This window comes from Pagrus major, chromosome 16 (genome assembly GCF_040436345.1).
Source record: "Pagrus major chromosome 16, Pma_NU_1.0".
Taxonomy (NCBI): Eukaryota; Metazoa; Chordata; class Actinopteri; order Spariformes; family Sparidae; genus Pagrus; species Pagrus major.
Window position 1 is genome coordinate 14,623,400 of NC_133230.1, and position 20,767 is coordinate 14,644,166.

The window sequence follows — 20,767 nt, forward strand, 5'->3', positions numbered from 1 at the left end:
CGTTAGACTTATGAGGCAACATAACCCTGCATGTCATCCTCGGTTTGTTTCCATTTGTCTTTTAATATTGCGGCTAGATGTGCGGCTGTGAGCTCCTTTAGCGTTGTTTCACTGTGGTAATACAGTGTGTCAGCGTTCACCCCACATGGTTTTCATAATGTAGCGTAGCTCCGAGAAGCAGGTGCGCTGTCGTCTCTAACAGCTGTGACATGACAGCACCAACTATTACATGACGTTATGAGAGAACTGAAAATGAATGTTTCTAATAGGAGATAGAGGGAAAACAATAATACCTACGATGTATTGTAGCACTTTCTGCTCTCTGGTCCCCTTTCTCTCTCTTTTTGTCTTTCTCCTGTCCACATGACTTATTGGACCTATTAAAATATCCCTTCTGCCTTCCCCCTTACTCTGTTGGTCCCTATGATGATGATAATGATGATATTTTTAAAACAAATTATAAAGAGATATTACAATGATTAAAATTGTATTTGTTGACAATGAACACGAATAGAGACAGTATAAATACAGTTTATTCTGTAGTTGATATATAAACATTTATTATTATTATTATTATTATTGTTATTATTATTAATTGCATTTGATTGTCACTCATGTATAAAATACATTGAACTCAATCGGGCTGGTATTTATCAAATATCTAAGTATTTAAGAACCAATCAGAGACAGTAGCTGTAGTAGCCCCCGTTGCTAATCTAAGCTAACCAGCTTCTGGCTAGCTTCATATTTATGCTGCAAATATTACAGTGGTATAAATCTTCTCATTTAACTCTTGGCAAGAAAGCATAAACATTGATACTTTGGTAATTTCATTTATTTGCTTTCTTTCAGAGAGTTTGGTGAAAAGGTTGTTGCCACACTAATACTAGCTAAGCTTAGCTCAAACGCTAGAAACAGGGGGGAAACAGCTAGCCTGGCTTTGTCCAAGGGTAACAAAATCCACCTCTCAGCACCTCTAAATTGTTGTTTTTACACTTAGGTATCTGTATGTAATGAAAAAGATAAATTACATGATCATTAGTGAGCTTAAGAGGTGCTAGTAGCTGGATTTTATAACCTTTGGATAAAGCCAGGTCAACTGCGTCCCTTTTGCTAATCTAAGCTAACCAGCTTCTTGCTAGCTTTAGATTTACAGTACAAAGATGAGAGTGGTATTAATCTTCTCATCTAACTCTCGGCAAGACAGCATAAACATTATTTGCTTCCTTTAGGAGAGTTAGATGAAAAGATTGTTATCACCCCAATGTCTGCACTAAATATTAAGATAGAGCCACGCAACATTTGCTTAGCTTAGCTTAGCTCAAACGCTAGAGACAGGGGGAAACAGCTAGCCTGGCTTAGGGTAACAAAAGCCACCTCTCAGCTTCTGTTAATTGTTGTTTTTACACTTAGGTATCTGTATGTATTAAAAAAAGAGAGATAATATGTTTATTAGTGAGCTTTAGAGGTGCTAGTAGGCTAACTGTTAGCTCCTGTTGCTAATCTAAGCTAATCAGCTTCATTTACGGTACAAATATGAGCGCTATCAATCTTGTCTCACTCTTTTTAACATGTCCAACCATTTATATTAGTCTGTGAGTAAAAAGTTAAGGATTCAAGCCCTTAAATTTTGACTTTTAGCTGCTTGATAAATACGGGCCCTGTCCGTATATGACTGACACAGTGATATTTCAGTGTTAAAAGAATAAATGAAGCTGTTTAGTATTCTCATTGTACAGAAGGCTCTGGCAGTGAGTGTGTGTCTACTGAATAGAGTCACTCCTAGCATATCTAGTTTATACCGAGTTTATAGGCTGCATCTCCCTGTGCGCTTTACAGTAGGACGCTTACGTTCTCGGCAACATGAATCGCAGCTGTTCACGACACAGCTCGGAAGACGTGTTCCTCATTTTCTTTTTGTTTTTTTGTTTTTTTGAGCTTGTAAATGCGATGGGTCGCTTGTTCAAACAGCCAAAAAATTACCTGTGTACATGTGGTTCTCTTATAGGGTTTATTACTATAATTATGTTCATGGCTGTGTTGCACACATGCATTGGTTGTTTTTTTTTTTTTCTGACTTCAGTTGTTTGAGTAATGAATAAAAGAATATTTTTTGGGTTGTGAACGATACGTTGGGTGAAAAGCGGCGTCTCATTCTTCCGGTCCGGTTTTCACCTCTCAGTGTCTCTCCATCCTCTCAGTCTCTCTTTGGCCTTTCCTCTCTCCCCTCATCGCTAAGGTGCTATTTATAGTTGCCCCGGTTTTCTCCCTCCCTGTCTCTCTTTTTCCTCTCGCCGTCATGAACATGAACTACAGTATCTCTCACTGTCTCTATCTTCTGTTTAATCACACGAGCTCTTGCAGCTTCTCATGTTTATACACTATGACGGCTGTTGTTTTTTGCTTACCATCTGTATCAACTACCTTCCTATACCTTCCTCTCCAGCGAGCTTGTATTGTACAATCCGAAAATCAAGCATACTGCAGCATTTTGACATTCATGGTCCCCAGAGGATAGATCAAATTTCAATTTGTCCAATACTTTGGTTTATGACTAAATATCTGCAAAGCTAATCTTGACATCCCCAGAGCCTCAGCTGTACTTTGTGTTTAGTGCCTATTAGTAAATGTTAGCATGCTAACACTAAGACAGTAAACAGTAAACACGTGGATGTATCAAAATAACTTGCTTATTAACCATCCTACCAGCTAAACATCTGCATTTTAGCATCGTCACTATGAGCATCTTAGCTTGCTGACGTTAGCATTTAGCTCAAACCGCTGCTGTACCCAAGTGCAGCCTCATAGAGCTGCTAGCACGGCCGAAGACTCTTGGTCTTGTTTGACATTGGGGTTTGTAGTTGCAGTATATCTACTATCTATGTGTATACAGTACAAACACGACACTGGCTCTAAAGAGGGACTTTAGCGTTCAGTGTTCAGTTGGTTGCAAAGATGATGTTGTGGCCAGCTGGGTACGTTCACCAGCTAGTTGCTAACCTTGTCTGTGTGACATTTAGTGCTAGAAAGGTCGTGTACAGTGGCTTTTTCACTGAGAACAGCTGCCTGCGACTGAAAATGATGAGTAACGCTGTGAGCCGGACAAGCTTAACAATGAGCTGAAACTCATTATAATGCTCCTTAAAGGTCGGTAATCACACTGATTTCACTCTGTCAGTTTCCACATTGTTCTTTGGTGAATCATTATAAAACTATCCATTACAGCCGCTTTAAATAAAACATGTGAAAAGGTGAAACCCAAACAGGGGAAAGAGGTTTGAGGGAGGAACTAGAGGTGGGAGCCGAGCCAGCCTGTGTGTGCAGGATCACAGATGGCCATTTAGCCTCCTGAGGAGACCCAGCATCACTGAGATCATTTAACTTGGCCTCACGCTGCACGCCTCTCTCCTCCATCACACGGACCCAGCTTCCCCCCGGGTCGGCCACGCTGGCTGTCTCGCTGTGTGTTTGTGTCATCCTGCGGTTGCTCTCGCTGGGCTGTCGTCTCAGCCGCGGCATCAGGACTGATGGGTAATAGCTGCTAATATGTAATAATGCTTGGGAAATAAAAAGCCTACCTCCTGCAAACACAAAGGCACAGATAACTAATCCACCTACACACATAAATCCAAAAGGTGTTAGAAGAGAAAAACAAACACAGAGGGTTTCGTGCTGCTGCTGCTGACATTTGAGACAATACAGCCTGGAAACTGCAGCCAATGATTCGTGTTAACGCTCGTTCAGCGTCGTTAAACGCCGGCATCAAGGGGAATCTCGTCCTTTACCTTCATGCTTCCACTGTTTTTCTCTACACATCACCTGTCAGTCCTCCAAGCAGAAGAGAGATCCTCACCTCAAAGATATATTTAAGCATACCTTTGCTCTGTATTTTGCTGAGTTGTGGACTATCTCAGATGTTTCCAGCAGCAAGTAGAAATCCACAAGTTTACTCAACGTAACTGTACGTTTAATTTGGTTGCTTGCCGCTTCTTCCGGGACGGGGAAGTGGGCTGAATGAGAGTAAACTTAGCTTGAATAAACCTTTAAAACATTACCTCGTCTGTGAACATTTGTGACTGAGTCTTGTTACATTTTTATCAGCAGTGGAGGTTGTTTTAATGGTTCGTTAACCACCGGCGAAGCCAGTTTGCACAGAAATGCCAATTTACCTAATAATGTTGCTTTAAGTACAGTTTTGATGTATTTTAATGTCTTTGCCAACTTATATCATACTTAATTTCAGAAGTAAATATTGTACATTTTCATCCACTACATTTGTCAAACATGTTTAGTTACTAGTCACTTTGCAGGTTTAGATTTTGGGAATTAAAGGTAAAGAACTAACTATTATTTCTATTATCTTTTATATCCTAGAATATGATGTATATAATGTTAAAGTGTGACCCCTCTCATTTAACAGAGTATTTTTACATTGTGGTACTTCTATGTCTTATTAGGTACAATATCTGAATACTTCTTCCACTTCTACTGTCAAACAAGTGAAAGCACAGAGGTGTAATGAGCAAAATGTACTTAAAGTACTCATCCTGTATCCCCTGTCACTGAAATATTATGTTATCAAGTTTAGTAGTTTGGCCAAGTGGTACCCAATATCAATATTTTCCTCAGTATGTTTTTATTTGTGCAAATAATTTAAACAGCAGTGATTAAAGTCGTGATTGTTTACAAGAGTACAAATATTGTTTTACAGCAGCTGGAATAGAGCTCAGTGTGTTCTCAGTGTGACGACATTTGGCAGCGTGCGGACATTGTTGGGTCCGAACGGACAAAGATCCAGGTGGCACAAACACAGAGCTGGCACAGAGTCACAGCAGCCTGCAGGCCCGGAGCAACAACCTTAAATACAAAGAGTCTGAAGCTCCAAATGTGCTCTTGAACATGCAACCTAAGCTGTGTTTCCTCCTAAATGTCAGTTCAGAGAATATATACAAAGCAAAGAAAGTGTAGTCCGCCAGCGTCCTGGTTTGACAGCTCTGTTATCGAAGGATCTTCTTTTTGATGTACTGGCAGAGGCAGAGAGGGGCGGTGCTGCAGTGGTTCCTCTGAGGACGTAGGCGGTGGTGTGACGGTCCTGACAGCTGCTGAGACACCAGCAGCTTCACATAAGCGGCGCTGTACGTCATCAGAAGCTGGTGGGCTTTCGCCTGCAAGACAAAGACATTAACACTTCTTTCACCCCGAGAGGGAAAAGACACAAGTTTATGGAGAATGAGGAAAAATAAAAAACATCTCTTTACCTGAGCAGGTAACGATACGTCAGGGATGAGGCTGTAGTTGGTGGTGACTCGGGCGTCCTCCCGCCGGCCGGTGGAGGTACCGCTGCTCGTCTCCTCGTTTCTCAGCAGAGGCCTCTGTTCATCCGAGTCCTGCTCAACATCTGACCCGCCGACCTCGGGGTCAGCAGCCATCACCTCGGTCACGAGGACGAGGTGGGACATTTTCTTCTTCAGTTTTTTCTGCTCAAAGTGGGACAAGTTGATGAAAGCTACGCCGTGTGATGCAATCCCGTGCAGAAATAAAATATCCTCTCGACAGCATCTAGAATTATGTTTCTATTGATTTTTGAAGGAGGACTAACATGGGTGCACAAAGAAATCGATAAAGCAGCAGTAGAACAAACAGAGCGACAGATGTACTCGACTCTCTCACCTGGGTGTCATTGGCCACAAAGCTGCGCTCCTCTAAAGTTTCAGTCAGCGCCCTCAGACAGCGGGACATGTCCCAATACACGAAATACAGCTGCAGACACACACAGAGGCATGAAAACAGGAGCGTCAGTGGCCATCAAAGCAAATTAATTGTCATTACTGCCCTCCGAATGTTCACATAAAGAGAACTGTCTCCTTTTTCTTACAATTTGTTTTTGTTTTTCTGTTTATATTATTTGAATTTTTGTGTCAAATACAAGTACGACAGACATGTTCCCTGAACCGCTGATGGATCTGGAAGATGAACTTTGCTGTGTTTTCTGCAGCCTATGTGAGAAAATGCTTTTGGCAGTAAATCTGACTTATAAAACAAAAACAAAAAACACTGATCAGTCGTCTCTACAAGCTCATGTTGTGTTGGCAGACATTGTCCAAACACACACAACATTTATTTTACCTTCTAGTGAAGACCGTAAACTTTCAAAAGATACCAAAAACATCAGAATACATTTGGGGTATTTGTCTATGAAGTAGTGTTGTAGAGAGTACCAAAAAGTCACACTTGAGTAAAAATAAAGATTAAAATATTAATTTGGTAAAAGTAAAAGTCACCCGTGCGACTAGTACCTGAGTAAAAGACTTGAAATAACTGATATTTAATGTACTTAAGTCTCAAAAGCAATTTTCTGGCTATAAATTTACTTAAATGTACCGTTTTATTTCAATTGTCGATAAAATAAATTGATTTAAAAATGCGTTGCTTTGACCGTGGGGCCAGTAGTTTACTGTTTTCAACTGTTTCGTAGATCAATAGACAGCGAATTATGTGTTTTCGCTTTGTCATTGTTGTGTTGTTTTAATTGCCGTCTTGTTGTGTCATTAACCACGTGATCTTGTGGTTTATACGGTTTCCTGTTTCCTTACAAACTTCAGCTCTCCAACAACACGAAAAGATGAAACAACAAAACTAGACAACTGCAGAATTTCGACAGCCTAACAGCTGTGGGTCATGTTAAACATCATCCTACAACAGTCGACGGAGACAAATGTTTTGAACAAGGACATTTATACACTTCTGGCACATGTGGAGCCTCATTTTCTCTCAGTTTTAGGTGATTTCTTTGAGAACAACCTGCATGTTTCCGTTGCAGTTCTGAACCCAGTCGGCCACGGCCACCAGCAGCTTGTGCTTCACCATCCTCTCGTTCACCTGGATCAACCGGACGTCTAAGTTCATGTTTAACTGACACAGACAGAGAACAAAGAATCAAATATGATTATCATTACTTAATACGAAGACGTCACTGTAAACTCATTTTTACCACGACGGGCTGATTTACCTCCTTGTTGCTGTGGTGGAGGATGAAGATGACGGCGGTGGTGAGGAAGATGGAGACCAGGCTGACAGAGAGACAGAGGACCCAGTAGTCAGTGACAGTGATGTAGAGGTGGAGGGTGGAGAACACGGCGCACCACACCACCACATACAGCACCTGGTGGAGGGACGGGACGGGTGGAAGATGGTTAGCTTACGAAAATAACCCCTGATGATGTCACTGGGACAGAGTTTGAAAGACACGGGTGGTGATGTCAGCGTTTTTTAAGGATTGTTTTAAAAGGCTGGATATTTCGGGCCTCCTGTGATTTTTGTCCATCTGTCTCTTGCAGGTTCCCAGTCTTTACCGAGGTGTGATATAAAGCCAACAGAGTGCTCATTTAAGGGAAAACAAAAGCGTAACGGTGAGAGTTAAGAGATCGTACCGGTGCCAGTATGAAATTAAAGAGAGCCGAGTTGAAAACCATGTATCTCCTGACTGAGGGGACGTCCAGAGCCGTCTTCAGTGGAGCCTCCATGTCTCTGACTGGGACCTAACAGGATGAAAACAAAAGCAAACTAATAAATAAACAACAGATGAGATATATTTTGGACGTTTATTTAAATGTGTGTCTGTACGTTCACCTGGAAGCCGGCATCCTCCAGTTTGGCCCGGCACAGAGACAGGTCAAAGCTCGGGTTCAGTGCTGAACAGCTCGGCACTGACGCGACACACTGACCTGAGATTTAGAGACGAATGGAGAATAACACAATCACCAGGATAGTGTGTCACAATATGAAGCAGACTGACCAACTTGTGTGTTTTTGTTTACTTTTGTTTTGCTGTTTTTTTCTTCTTTTGATGATGTTGTTGCCTTTTTTTTTAAATTAATGTTATATTTATATACTTTGATACTGAAAATTCAATAAACAAATTTGAGGAAGAAAAAAAAGGATATAATGTCAGCAGCAGTTCCTGAAAATCACAAATACAATCCAAGGTTGACATTTGTACCAAACGTTGCATATCACGTTCCCATTATATGCTTATTAGTTGACCTTCACATCAGGTTGTGGAGGTGACGGAGGAAGCGTTGTTACAGGTTTTTGGGTGTTTTTTGAGGAGGTCTGCGGACATTTTTGCGGCAACCAGAACTGGGCATTTGTCACGGAAAGTCAGACCACCTCCATCTGTAGGTATCTTAGGTATTTTAAGCCAAACCATGATGTTTTCCTAACCCTAACCAAGTGTTGTTTGTGCCTAAACCTCAGCGGACCATAAGCACGGCATTATGAATAGGGAAAAACAAAAAATTCAACCTAAACAGACTTAAAGTTGTAACATAAAGAAACATTTAGTTTGAACTTATCTGTGGTTTTGCCTTACCTAGCTGACATTCGGTAAAATATATTAAATTAACACATGTATAGGCCTTAAAAAACATGAATACAACAGGATAAATGTTGGCAAAGTATGTATTTGAAGGCCACGGGTATGTTGCAACTCTATGTTTCTTTATGCTTAGATTTAAATTTTACACAGTTTCTTTTGTCTGGTTATATTTTGGCACAAAAAACCACTTGGTTAGGGTCAGAAAAATAACTTTTGATTGCTTAAAATACCTGGTTTTGTCACCACAAACGCAGCTGGACATGTTACAACGTTTTTGTCACCACAAACATGAAATTGTCTACAGGTTTTCTTAAAAATGTCCACTGGTTTCACACTTACAAACAGAAACGTTAACTGCCAATACTTTATTCTGGCAACTGAGCTGCCAGAAACCCAGAGTACAATCAGCAATCTCTATTCAATCTATAAAACAACACACACAGCCAAAAACATCCTCAGCCCGCAGTAGCTACACAGGAAGCTGCTCATTAGCTGAGTCATCATGAGTATTTAACAATTTAACGACCTGAGAGATAAAAATAATTATTCACCCTGTTAGACCTGGCCAGCCCTGCAGCGATCCAGAGGAAAGGACACAACATTTCAGACATAGTGCCGTAATTTACCCTGATGCACTAAATCTAACATTCGTCCGACAAAGCCGGTGGTTTTAAGCACTTATTTAGGGAAATAACAAAGAAAATGTTGGTGTAAAATGAGAAGTGAAACTAACACGGCCCTCTGGCAGCAGTGAAAAGTTGCTGTGCTGTCACTGAAGACAAAAGTGAAAACAACACAGAAGCACAAAGATGAATAAAAGTGGGCCGGTCAGTACAAACTTGGGGGATGATGGCCCAAGACATCTGAAGCATGTGAGCGCGACGTTACGGTGACTACATGGTGATAATCCTTTTTTAATGCTGCAGAAGTACTGACAGAGTGTACAGCAGGGCTGCTCATGTGGAAATGTGGAATAAGACTCACTGATCTGTCATACTTCACTGACACAGTCTTAAAAAATCCAGAAACAAGCAATGCAGGGCGAAGGGTAGAGGACAAAACCAAGTGATGATGGCACAAATGGAAGCAGATGTCATAGCCAAGATGATTCCTCCTGACCATCTCATAAATATGACACTGAGAGTAAATGAAGAATTGTTTTCATCACATTTTATCCGATAAAAACAAATAAAGAAGCAGCTGTTACCATTTGACCAGTTTGGTCTGTTGTTGTTGGCCCGTGGCTGAGGTTTGCTCGGTCTTATTTGAACCTCCACCTCACTCTCCTCCGTCACGTCTCCGTTCGTGTCCTCCATCATCTCAGAGGAAACCACATCCTAAAGAAGAAACAGATAACAGCATCCGAAATATCTTCCAAATCAGCTGACGCCTTAGTAAGAACAGATCATTTTTAAGTGGGCTTCACAAGAACATTTCTGCATTTCCTTTAACGAACTTATGAAAAACTGGAATTTCAAAAAGTTTCCTCACAGCTCTTAAGTCCTTGAAACAGTCAGTAACACATTACTAAAACTGAAACTCAGAAACGAAGTATGGAAATATGGTTTAAAGGTGCAATATGTAAGAACTGGCCACCTGTTAAAGTCATACTAAGAACAAACAGGGGCCAGCATATCACAAGAGCAACAGCTAACTGCTGCTAACTGTTGCTGCTGTAAGCAAGTTAGCTTGGTTAGCTGTGTATCTAGTGGGAACTTGGAGCACCAGAGTAGTATTGGTGTTTACACGGCTAGCTGGTTGGTTTAAATAGTTTAAATAATAAATAGGCAGCTGCTGAAATAATAATTGTAAGCTATAAACAGTTGAAATAGCGTTAGCATTAATGTTTAAAACATTAGAGGTAGTAGGTTAACAGTTAACATCGGTAGGCTAGGTAAACGTCCATTCTGCAAAACCTAACAAGACGCTAACGCAAACTTTAATGCATGTAACGGCTAAACATGTCAACAACAAACAAGTGCAATCTCATTTGTGTACGGATGTCCAGATAGACCGCAGCCTTTATCTCTGATAAACATGTTCACAGTTTATTTTAAGTGACTTCAGAAACAGACACGCAGGAAACTAGATCACTTCTGCTTTCAATAGTATTATTATCTAAACGTATGCCTACTTAAAATGTTTATTACGCCCTAATACTCCGTCCTTTAGTGTTAGCATGAATTTTAGGCGCTTATTAATTGAATAGTAAAGCACTGCATCATATTTTTATTTTATTTTATGAGCCTTTAGTGTTGCCTGCGCTACCTTTGGAGTAAAATGTCCAGTGTCAAGTTTTATCTCGGCGTAGTTCAGCCTGTTAACAGAGGATAAGAGGTATCTTGGGAGCTCAACAGGGACCCTCGGCAACACAAAACAGAAAGAAACCAATGAAAGCTACTTATAGACGACTCTCTCTCGTCTATTTCCATCTCACACTCCCGCCTGCCCGCCTGTGACGGAGCCACATATTACCACCGAAGTGTGAAAACTCATTGTAGCAGTCAGTTAAACCTCTCAGTCTTTTTACACACAGGTCTCCTCTCTGCCTTTATCTACTCCATCATTTTCACTTCCTTGCCTGTAAATACTAGTCAAGCCAATTGGGGGGTAATTTATCATTTCCTGCACCTGCTCAAGAGGATTTTGTATATTGTTCACACATGTGTAGGCTGTCAGTGTTTTGGTAGCGCAGTCGATAAGAGGAAACAACACAGTAATCTTGAGTCCCGGTCTTTTAAAATGGCATCTTGTATGGTTTCATGTCCATGTGTTAAAATGACTATGTCTTCACTAGGTTGTGTCTGTTTCAGGAGCAAAAGTACAACAGTATTTTAAAAGAAATGTATTTAAGTCATGCCGTACTCACGATAATTCATCTTCTAAAAGTTTTAATCCTATTTTGTAGTTAAAACCTTCCCATTGGGAAGAGAAAAGAGGAAGCCTTCACCAAACTTCATTGAAAAAAGCTTGCATTTTAAAGGCTCCAGTCAGTGAAGCCTTGAACTAACAATAACATAGACCATAGTCCCATATTTAACACGATCAAACATATTTTTACCTGCATTTTAGATCAAAGTCCGTCATCTCAACGAAGCTGTGATGGTCATATTCCCTCTCGGTCCTACTGTAGATCCATTGAAAGCAACAAGAAATGCCTTACTGACTGTGGCGTATGTGACTTGGACGCTCTGATGTGTCTCCGCAGACTTTCTTTTCTACTTCTCTCTCTCGGTTTCTCTTTCTCCCTCTCTCACCGTGTGACTCAGATCAGCCAGGCCTCATGACTGCAGGAATGTGGTTTGTGGTTCTCAGCTCTGACACACTAGAAAGAGCGTGGATGATGCTTGTTCCCTCTTTTTTTTATTTTCATTCAAAACCTTGCTTGGAAGTCAGACTTTTTGATGTCGCAGCATGCAGTGAAATGTTTGTTTTTCTTTGACGTGTTGCAGCTTTGACTGGAACTGTAACACATTAACTCATAAAGTCCAAAGGATAGTTGTGGATCATTGGGTGTCAGATAAGGGATAGAAATTCATAAACCAATTCATTATTACTGTGATTTCACATTAAATTACTGGCTCATAATTGCAGTAAATTCACATTAGTATACTGTAATTATTTCACAGTTATATAGATGAAAATCAAAGTAACATATTGTGTTTCTACAGCAACCCAGGCACAATTTTACTCTGAAAATACATTATTTTGAAGTAAAATGACATTATTATGATACTAAAAGTATCTAGAGGTATTGATAAACAGATAATTTACAGTAATATTACAGCAATGTACTGTGTTTTCATGTTAACCCAAGCACTTTGCTTGTTAGCATGTAGATAGATACGCCTGCTGATGTGTCCTGTGAAATTTCTGCCACCGTGTGGATAAAAGTAGTGTGTGTATTCAACATAATGCCAGGGGTATATTAAGAGGTACACATTTCAGCATCATTCAGCAGCTACATAAGGTTTATTATTGTACGTATAAATGAAGTTACGATTGTCCAACAAGGGAGAATTTTTGGTAACAAACGTGTATAAAAATGGTATGAACGGCAGTTGTAATCAAATCTTATAAAAGGAAATAATACAAAGGACAAGAGAGCAGTTAAAATGAAATGATAACACATATAACAAAATATATGAAGATAATAAAGATAAAGATAATAGACAATTTAAATTATTACTACTACTCTTACTATTGTTATTATCATTATTATTACATAAGTTTAGTTATAAGTTTATTGACAGAGTGCAAATTACAACAGGTAACAAAGGCGAGAAAGAAAGAGCTCACTTATAAACAAAACAACAAAACAACAACAACAACAACAACAAAATAGGGACACATAAATAAAAATAAAATGATTACAGATCAAATTCATTGCACAAGGCTCCAGTTTTCACAGTTTTTTTGAGTCCAGGATTTTAAATAGGATTTGAAGACAGTAAGGTTTGGTAAAAAAATAAATAAATTAAAAATACAAAATAAAATTTACATTATAAAGTCTTTTATTTTGGTGAGTGACGTAGGTAGTCATGTGACCGCCCACCTTGGTCATATGACGCGCGCTCGCTAGCTAGCAGAAGTTTGGGCTTGCAGCAGCGTAGATGAGCTAAAAAAAGAGCATTTCCGCCTGTTTCTCTCAGTCTGTTTGAGCTTTTATCGATTCATTTTGAAAGTCACGTCATGTCTGCACTTTAATGTTGACTCTTTTTGGATTAATGAAGAAGGTTTCAGCTAACATGGAAACAGGAAGCCGGCTCGCTGCCCTGTCGTTGCTGCTCTCTGCTGTGTTGTCTCCCTGTGTGTGCACCGCTACAGTCAACTCTGACCAGGTACAGTACACTGTAGTCACCTATATGTCACAGATATACTGTGCAACACAATACATTAGCTCTGCTGTTGTTGAAGCTGGTGATGTTTTAGCTCAAAAGTGATAATTCAGCTTGATTTCAGCTTTTTGTTTCAGGTTTTAACATGTTTTTAATGTAAAACATGTGTAAAATAAGCTTTTGCATCCTTGTGGTGGGATTTGAGAATAAATACAAATGATGTATGCTTCCTAAAGTATGATAATCAACTGCCTGTGTCAGCAGACACCTGAGGCAGACATTATTCTTGCCCAATTTAAAGGATAAATTCACCCAAAAATGAAAAAAAAACAGTCATTGTCTATTCGCCTCCAAGCTGATAGAAAGTCGGGTGAAGTCTCGTCAGCCACAAAAAATCTGTGGAGCTTCACGGCAAAATAAAAAGCGTTGCAGCGTTCTCCGAAACAACTGAAGTAGATGGGGACTTGATTTGAAAATGTAGAAAAAATAACTGAAATGAAACATAAAATGGCTCCATGCGGCTCGTCCGGCGTAATCAAAGTCTCCAGATGCCCTGACGTCCAAAATAGATGTCAAAAGATGTTATTTACACCCTTGACGGTTGGTCGAGCTCGTGTACACACTTAAGACAGGGTACGTGCTGATGCTTTTAGCGTAGAAGCTACAAAAGTCCCCATCTACTTCCGTTGTTTTGCTGAGTTTTGCTTTAAATCTCTTTCTCTGCATGTCTTTGCTGTCCAGATTGACCCTCTGGTGTACGAGGAGCAGCTGCTGTGGGTGAGCGGAGCCCAGGGGGAGGTGGACACCTACAGGATCCCGCTGCTCACCTTCACCCCCAAGGGAAGCCTGCTCGCTTTCGCAGAAGGCAGGAAGTCGTCGTCCAGCGATGTGGGAGCAAAGTTCATCGCAATGCGGCGATCGACAGACAAAGGTAAGGTGACCACTAGACAGTCACGCAATCAGAAACACTCATTAACACGGGGGTTGCAAGTCTGCAGGTTAATATTTAGATTAAAGTAAAGTTATTATCATCAGAATTTGTGCCTGAATCCTCGCCTGTTCTTCTCTCCATCCCTCCAGGAGCCACCTGGTCCCCGACCAGCTTCATCCTCGATGATGGAACGCACCCGGACGGCCTGAACTTGGGCTCGGTGGTGGTGGACGAGGAGGCGGGCTCAGTGATCCTGATCCTCTCCTTCTGCTTCCACCTGTCCATCTGCCAGCCGTCCAGCACCATGATGGTGGAGAGCAGGGACGACGGCCTCAGCTGGAGCCAGCCCAGAAACCTCTCGGTCCAGCTCGGAGTGAAAAACTTCGCTCCCGGGCCGGGCTTCGGCATCCAGGTGAGGGAATGATACAACGCTGAGGTGTGTGAAGCACTGAATGAGCTGTTTTCTAGTTGTAAAGTGAGGTAAAAAATTAAGCTAAATGATTATATGCTGTGTTCATGTGTTTGGTTATAAGCTACTGACAGGTTGGTCTTTCACGTCACGTGTTGTCAGTGTTGATTCCAGGTGTTCAAGTGAGATTTTAAAGGTAGAAAACTTTTTGTTTTTGAAGTTACATTAAGTGACACAAACTTTATCTACTCCTTAAGATTATCCTTTCCTAGAGACATATAGCTCTTAATTAATTCACCTTTGTTACAACTTAGTAATTATGCAATAGGAAACTTTAGATATCATTTTGTTGATCATTTTTACTTTATTCTTTTGTAAGAGGAAGTTTAGTTCTTACAGCATTATTCTTAGAAGAAGAAGAAGTGAAAACCAGTTTTCCCACATGTAGTTTCAAGCTCACTGCATGTTTCTCTGTAAACATTGTCAGTTTAAGATAAGATAAGACTCCATTAGTCCATCAGCGGGGAAATTTACAACAACGATAACAGCTTAAGTATAGTAGGCTGACAAAATAGAGTGAACTGTGTTGGAAAATACATGTAATTTATCAAGATGGTGATAAACACTGCTACAAACAGAGGAAGAGCAGCATGTGTCAGCTATAAAAAAAAAAAAAAAAATCAGATTTGGCTGCTTTTTGAGGCCAAGAGACCAAAACAAGATGTGAAAAATGCTCATCAGAGCCAAAAGTAACATCTTTGATTTGCTTTTTGTTCAGCAAACGTTCCAAAACCCAAAGACTCATCAGTTACTGTCACAACTCTAGTGTGATATTGGTATTTAATAGTTTGGGTTGTGGGTCCAGAGACTATATACCACTCAGATAATCTATGATTACATATTTAAATAAAAATGAGCTCAACTTTGTTTGTATTAATCCTGTTAAACCTGCAAAATCTACAACAGCCAAACTGTCAGTGTGCATTAACTGAATAAATCAGACGTGGATCTGTTTTTTCTGGCCTCTTTAAACAGGCCTGTCGTGCATTAGAAACAGTCAGCGGTGCATTTTGAATGTTGCAGCAACAGAATCATTATATAATTGAAGGGTTGTTGTAATTGTGCAAATTAGTTGATTATCTGTCAGTCACACAGTCTGAGAGGAGCATCTGTACCGTTATAATGAGCTTTTATGTTTGTGCAAATCCATGCCGGGTTTTAGGACACTAAACCTTCTGTTGGACTGCCGCAGATCGGCCACTCTGGATAATTATGATGGTTTGTTTGATGAGATATAGATGTCCCTGTAGCTGGCACAATACTTAAGAATTATGTTTAATCTTTTTCCACAATGAAGGTCAGTGTTCAGTAAATATTTTTATTTTTATTTTTAGGTCCTCACTCAGCAGAATTAGATGTAGTTACTGTTCTCTGAAGTTAAGTCGACATCTCTTTGTTCTTTGCACGACAGAAGCGCTACCCACCCGCTAAGGGGAGGCTGGTGGTGTGCGGTCACGGTACACTGGAGGGAGACGGCGTTTTCTGCATCCTGAGCGACGACCATGGACTTAACTGGTACAATGGTGCCGCGCTGAAAAGCATCCCCTACAATCAGAAGAAGAGACCACAGGACTTCAACCCTGACGAGTGCCAGGTAGCTTTGAAGCGGTCTGTTAATCGTGCTGTACCGGGAGGAACAACTGGACTCCTTTTGTGTTTGTGAAGATGAAGCTTTATTACGGCAAAAAGTGGTTCTAACTTCTTAGAACGGAAACAGATCAAAATGTGTTTAAAATTAGAAAGTACTCCGCAACAAGAGTCTCAGTTATCCAGTCATATGCTCATCAGCAGTCTGCAGCGCTGTGAGGAAAAACATCACAGCCACTTAAAAACGTTCCCCCTCGCTGAAGCTGCAACCCCAAAAGTGAGACATTTCGACAGCACATAAATCACATTCAGGCAGCTGCTCTCTCATGTAGTTAAAGCTCCAGTTATACATATTTTAATATTAACAATGAATCACAGCCTACAGAGAACTATCACCCGACTCTGCAGCTCTGCTGACATCTGTCCGTCCCATTCCTGCGAACGTGATATCTCAAGAACGCCTTGAGGGAACACTGTGTCATGATTAATCAAATATCAGTTAATGAATGTTTAACGTCACTCTTTCTGACACGTTTTTAACTCAACACTTTCCTGTCTGTAGCCGGTTGAGATGACGGACGGCAGCATCGTCATCAACGTGAGGAACCAGAACAACTACCACTGTCGGTGTCGTGTGGTGGTGCGCAGCTCTGACGGTGGGTTGACCCTGCCCATAGACAACCTGTACTTTGACTACACGCTGGTGGATCCTGTGGTAGCGGCTGGAGCTCTGCAGAAGGACGGAGTGCTCTACTTCACCAACCCCGCCAACGACCAACACAGTAAGAACTGTGAATCTTTGCTTCACACCAAAAACATCCATCAAATTCACCCATCAATTTTAAAAATCAAAGGTCAGTGAATGTCTGAGCTGACTAACTTCTTGCCTCGCCCCCTCAGGAGTGAACCTGACGTTACGTTGGTCAGTGACCGATGGTAAAACATGGGAGAATAAAGCCGTGCAGATTTGGGCGGGGCCGAGCGGCTACTCCGTCATCACGTCGCTGAACAGCGGTTCTCCAGAGGACAGGAAGTACATCTTCGTCATGTACGAGAAGGGCCACAAGAACTATGACGAGACCATCTCGTTCACCAAGATCCACCTGTACGGAGGCCGGTAGAGCTCGAGAGAGGAGGTGAGCAGAAAACAAACATGAAAATGGATTTGTTTATTGCCTGAAAAATACAGAATAGACTTCTCCCTTTTCCTCCTCGCCCTTCTGCTCCTCCCTTTTGTCCTCTCATCTCCTTCCTCTCCTCTCCTCTTCTTCCTCGTCCTCCCTCTCCTCATCCCCCTCCTCCATCACCTCCCTCTCCTCCTCCTTCTCCCTCTCCTCGTCGTCGTCCTACCTCCTGTCCTTATCCTTCTCCTCATGGTCCTCCTCCTCATTCTCCTCTTCATCCTCCCACCTCCTCCTTCCTGCTCTTCCACCTCTTCCCTCTCCATCTCCTCACGCTCCTCCTCCCTCTCCATCTCCTCCCACTTCTCGTCCCCCTCCTCTATCACCTTCCACTCCTCCTCCTTCTCCTCCCTCTCCTCATCGTCATCCTCCTCCCTGTCCTCATCCTTCTCCTCATGGTCCTCCTCCTCATTCTCCTCTTCATCGTCCAACCTCCTCCTTCCTGCTCTTCTTCCTCTGCCCTCCCCATCATCTCCTCCCTCTCCTCGTCCCCCTCCTCCATCACCTCGCTCTCCTCCTCCTTCTCCCTCTCCTCGTCGTCGTCCTCCTTCCTGTCCTCATCCTTCTCCTCATGGTCCTCCTCCTCATTCTCCTCTTCCTCCTCCTCCCTCTCCTCCCTCTCCTCATCCCCCTCCTCCATCACCTCCCTCTCCTCCTCCTTCTCCTCCCTCTCCTCATCGTCATCCTCCTCCCTGTCCTCATCCTTCTCCTCCCTCTCCTCATCGTCATTCTCCTTTTTATCCTCCAACCTCCTCCTTCCTGCTCTACCTCCTCCTCCCTCTCCTCCCTCACCTCGTCATCCTCCTCCATCGCCTTGTCCTCCTCCTCCCTTTCCTCATCATCTGCCCTCTCCTCCTTCTCCCCCCTCTCCTCATCCTCCTCTTCCTCCTCCTCCCTGAAGAGGAAATGTCTGACCATGACTGTCAGCTAATTTTATCTTGTGTTTGTCTCATAGATTCGGACGTTGCAGGGAAAAGGGAAACATGAAGATGTCGATTACTCCCACGACTTTCTCAGGATGAAAATAAAAGACTTTCTAAACTCACTTCATCGTATTAAATATGCAAATATGACGCTCAGCACCACGATTATCAAACAGTTTCAGACAAACTTCTCTTCGTTCTAACTCTGTCTTATCTAAAATTCCTCGGTCAATTAAGTCTCATTTTTCAGTGTTTGGATGTGACGAAGTGTTGCTGAAAAATTTGCACATATTTTTCCCCGTTCCTCCTCGGCAAAATAAAATATGACCAGGCGAGGGACGGATTTAGAGAAAATGAATGTCGATGATTAATTTTCAGACCATGTTCACTGCTTTTACCAAATGAATATCATGTTAATGCAGTATAGACTTTAAGCACCTCTGACATAGATCATCTACTCACTAACTGTCAGATTCACTGGTGCTGGCGTGAAATGATTCCTATTCGCTCAGATGTTTATCATAATTTGACCTCCTGTCAGATGTAATCTATGTTTTAGCCTTGATGAAGATGCGAGTGTGCCATGAATACACACAGAGTGAAACTGATTCTGCCTTTGTAAAAACCAGAAAATGTCTAAAATGTAAATGTGAATTGCCTTTTGTTAAGAGACTGCACTTGAATGTTATTTCCAATTGAGAGGTTTTAGGAAAACACCAGCTCGAATTAAAAAAATTATATGGTGTGTGTGTGTGTGTGTGTGTGTGTGACTGAATGAATGTGAGAGTGAAGTACATAATGTAGCCAAAACATCCTCTTTTGTACTTGTACTACAAACGTACTCTGATATCTTCCAGTCAGTCTGAACTCCACTGCATTTAGATTTGGATGTTTTATTTTGAAATCAAGAGTCCATTAATGCCCTGTATTTGCAGCATTGTACACACGGTCACCTTGTTTTCCTGCAGGACATCATCTACTACTACTATCTGTTGAATAAAAACATGATTTCTAACAATTGTACAATCTTTTATTTGTTGTGGAAGCAGTGAACTGAATTGCCATGTCATTCATAACTGAGGCGAAGAAATATTTTTGTCTTCCTGAGCAAAATAATTCATGAATCGAGAGGCTGTCATCGTTTCCGTTCAGAAAATGAGGGAGAATACCTCCTATTAAAGTGATTTATGTCTGTGATTACAACAACAAGATGAGTTTATTAATTAAAGGACAAGTTTACCCAAAAATGACAATTCAGTAATTATATACTCAGCCTCGTGCTGATGGAAAGTCAGGTGAAGTTTCGTAGTCCACAAAACATTTCTGGAGCTTCACAGCAAAACAGCGACGCAGCGTTCTCCTAAACAACTGAAGTAGACGGGGACTTGTTTTAAAAATGTGAAAACATACAGGATGAATCCAAGTTTGGCTGAAATCTGCCCCAAGTGGGGAGTATTGGTGAAAATATTGAATAGGTTTGGCCTGATTTTTGGTGTGAAGTTGGTTAATTAGTTCTGAATGATCAATGGCAATAAAGACAAAGACAATTGGTTAACTGATGCATTCATTTTGTCTTCTTTCTCTTCAGATGTTAATTTGTTGCACCAGTCAGCTGTAATGGGACTGAGCTCTTCCTTATCCGTATGCGCATGTATGTATGTCCAAGGAGACTGTGATAATGTCCCCATTGTTTGTTGTGCTGTAGTTGCTTGGGGGAGAAAAAAAGAGGAAAAACAACTGAAAGAAAACATATAATGGCTCCAAACGGCTCGACCCGCTTAATCCAAGTGTCCTGAAGGCCGGAGATTCTGAGTTGGTTTGGGTTTACGAGCTGGATCCTGTGTTCAGGGTGCGAATAATGTCTTTTCAGATCAATCTGGCCCCAGTCTTGGAAAAATCGTATGTTTTGAAACAAGTCCCCATCTACTTCTATTGTTAAGAGTAATACTGCGACGCTGTTTCACTGTGCAGCTCGTGAAATGTTTTGTGGACGACAAAACTTCACCTGACTTTTAATCGACATAACGACTACATATTCAACTTTGGGTGTGTTTATCCTTTAATTTTTCCAGTTAGAGATGCAAATCTTTAATCATCCTGCACATAAACAACAAACAAAGACACTGTACTGTGTGTGTGTGTGTGACCTGAGATAACCCTCGGTGCTGTTTGTTTTGCTCTGCAAGCCTTTACAGTCAGATTTTCTTTGCTCGCCTAAAATATAAAGCTGATGTCTGCAGAGCATCTTCATCTGCTCACAGCAGTAATCCCCTAATTATGACACAAGTGGATTAATTAGATATGAAGTGAGAACAGTCTGCACTTGTTTCACCTCAGACTCAATATGCACATCCAATTAACGTGTGTTTGCAAATGTACTCCTGATAATCTTGTATTTTTAAATGAACAGTCGCATTTTTTCACACCGTCCAGGTCCCAAACGGCTTCCATCTCACACAAT

At 41.3% G+C, this 20,767-nt stretch overlaps 2 protein-coding genes across 2 annotated transcripts; one reads left to right on the forward strand and one right to left on the reverse strand.

Moving 5' to 3' along the window:
- Positions 1 to 4,615: 4,615 nt before the first annotated feature.
- tmem268 (transmembrane protein 268) lies at positions 4,616 to 11,589 on the reverse strand. Its single transcript, XM_073483527.1, has 9 exons — positions 11,439 to 11,589; positions 9,585 to 9,714; positions 7,630 to 7,724; positions 7,431 to 7,538; positions 7,010 to 7,162; positions 6,802 to 6,912; positions 5,671 to 5,760; positions 5,259 to 5,477; positions 4,616 to 5,165 (listed from the first exon to the last, which is right to left on the reverse strand). The coding sequence occupies exons 1-9, from the start codon at positions 11,442 to 11,444 to the stop codon at positions 4,998 to 5,000; spliced, it is 1,080 nt and encodes a 359-aa protein (XP_073339628.1). The 5' UTR covers positions 11,445 to 11,589; the 3' UTR covers positions 4,616 to 4,997.
- A 1,338-nt stretch (positions 11,590 to 12,927) lies between these two features.
- Positions 12,928 to 19,324, forward strand: neu1 (neuraminidase 1). Its single transcript, XM_073484187.1, has 7 exons — positions 12,928 to 13,218; positions 13,957 to 14,146; positions 14,296 to 14,558; positions 16,027 to 16,209; positions 16,765 to 16,984; positions 17,103 to 17,338; positions 18,339 to 19,324. The coding sequence occupies exons 1-6, from the start codon at positions 13,084 to 13,086 to the stop codon at positions 17,321 to 17,323; spliced, it is 1,212 nt and encodes a 403-aa protein (XP_073340288.1). The 5' UTR covers positions 12,928 to 13,083; the 3' UTR covers positions 17,324 to 17,338; positions 18,339 to 19,324.
- The last annotated feature ends 1,443 nt before the right edge of the window (positions 19,325 to 20,767 follow it).

Excerpts from the sequence above, each read along its gene's own strand:
- tmem268 (XM_073483527.1), bottom strand. Across the intron at positions 7,163-7,430 it reads TTAATTTCATACTGGCACCG|GTGCTGTATGTGGTGGTGTG; the intron begins GTACGATCTCTT and ends TCCCTCCACCAG. Across the intron at positions 6,913-7,009 it reads TCCACCACAGCAACAAGGAG|TTAAACATGAACTTAGACGT; the intron begins GTAAATCAGCCC and ends TGTCTGTGTCAG.
- neu1 (XM_073484187.1), top strand. The coding sequence starts at position 13,084 with ATGTTGACTCTTTTTGGATTAATGAAGAAGGTTTCAGCTAACATGGAA. Across the intron at positions 16,210-16,764 it reads TCAACCCTGACGAGTGCCAG|CCGGTTGAGATGACGGACGG; the intron begins GTAGCTTTGAAG and ends TCCTGTCTGTAG. Across the intron at positions 16,985-17,102 it reads CCCCGCCAACGACCAACACA|GAGTGAACCTGACGTTACGT; the intron begins GTAAGAACTGTG and ends TCGCCCCCTCAG.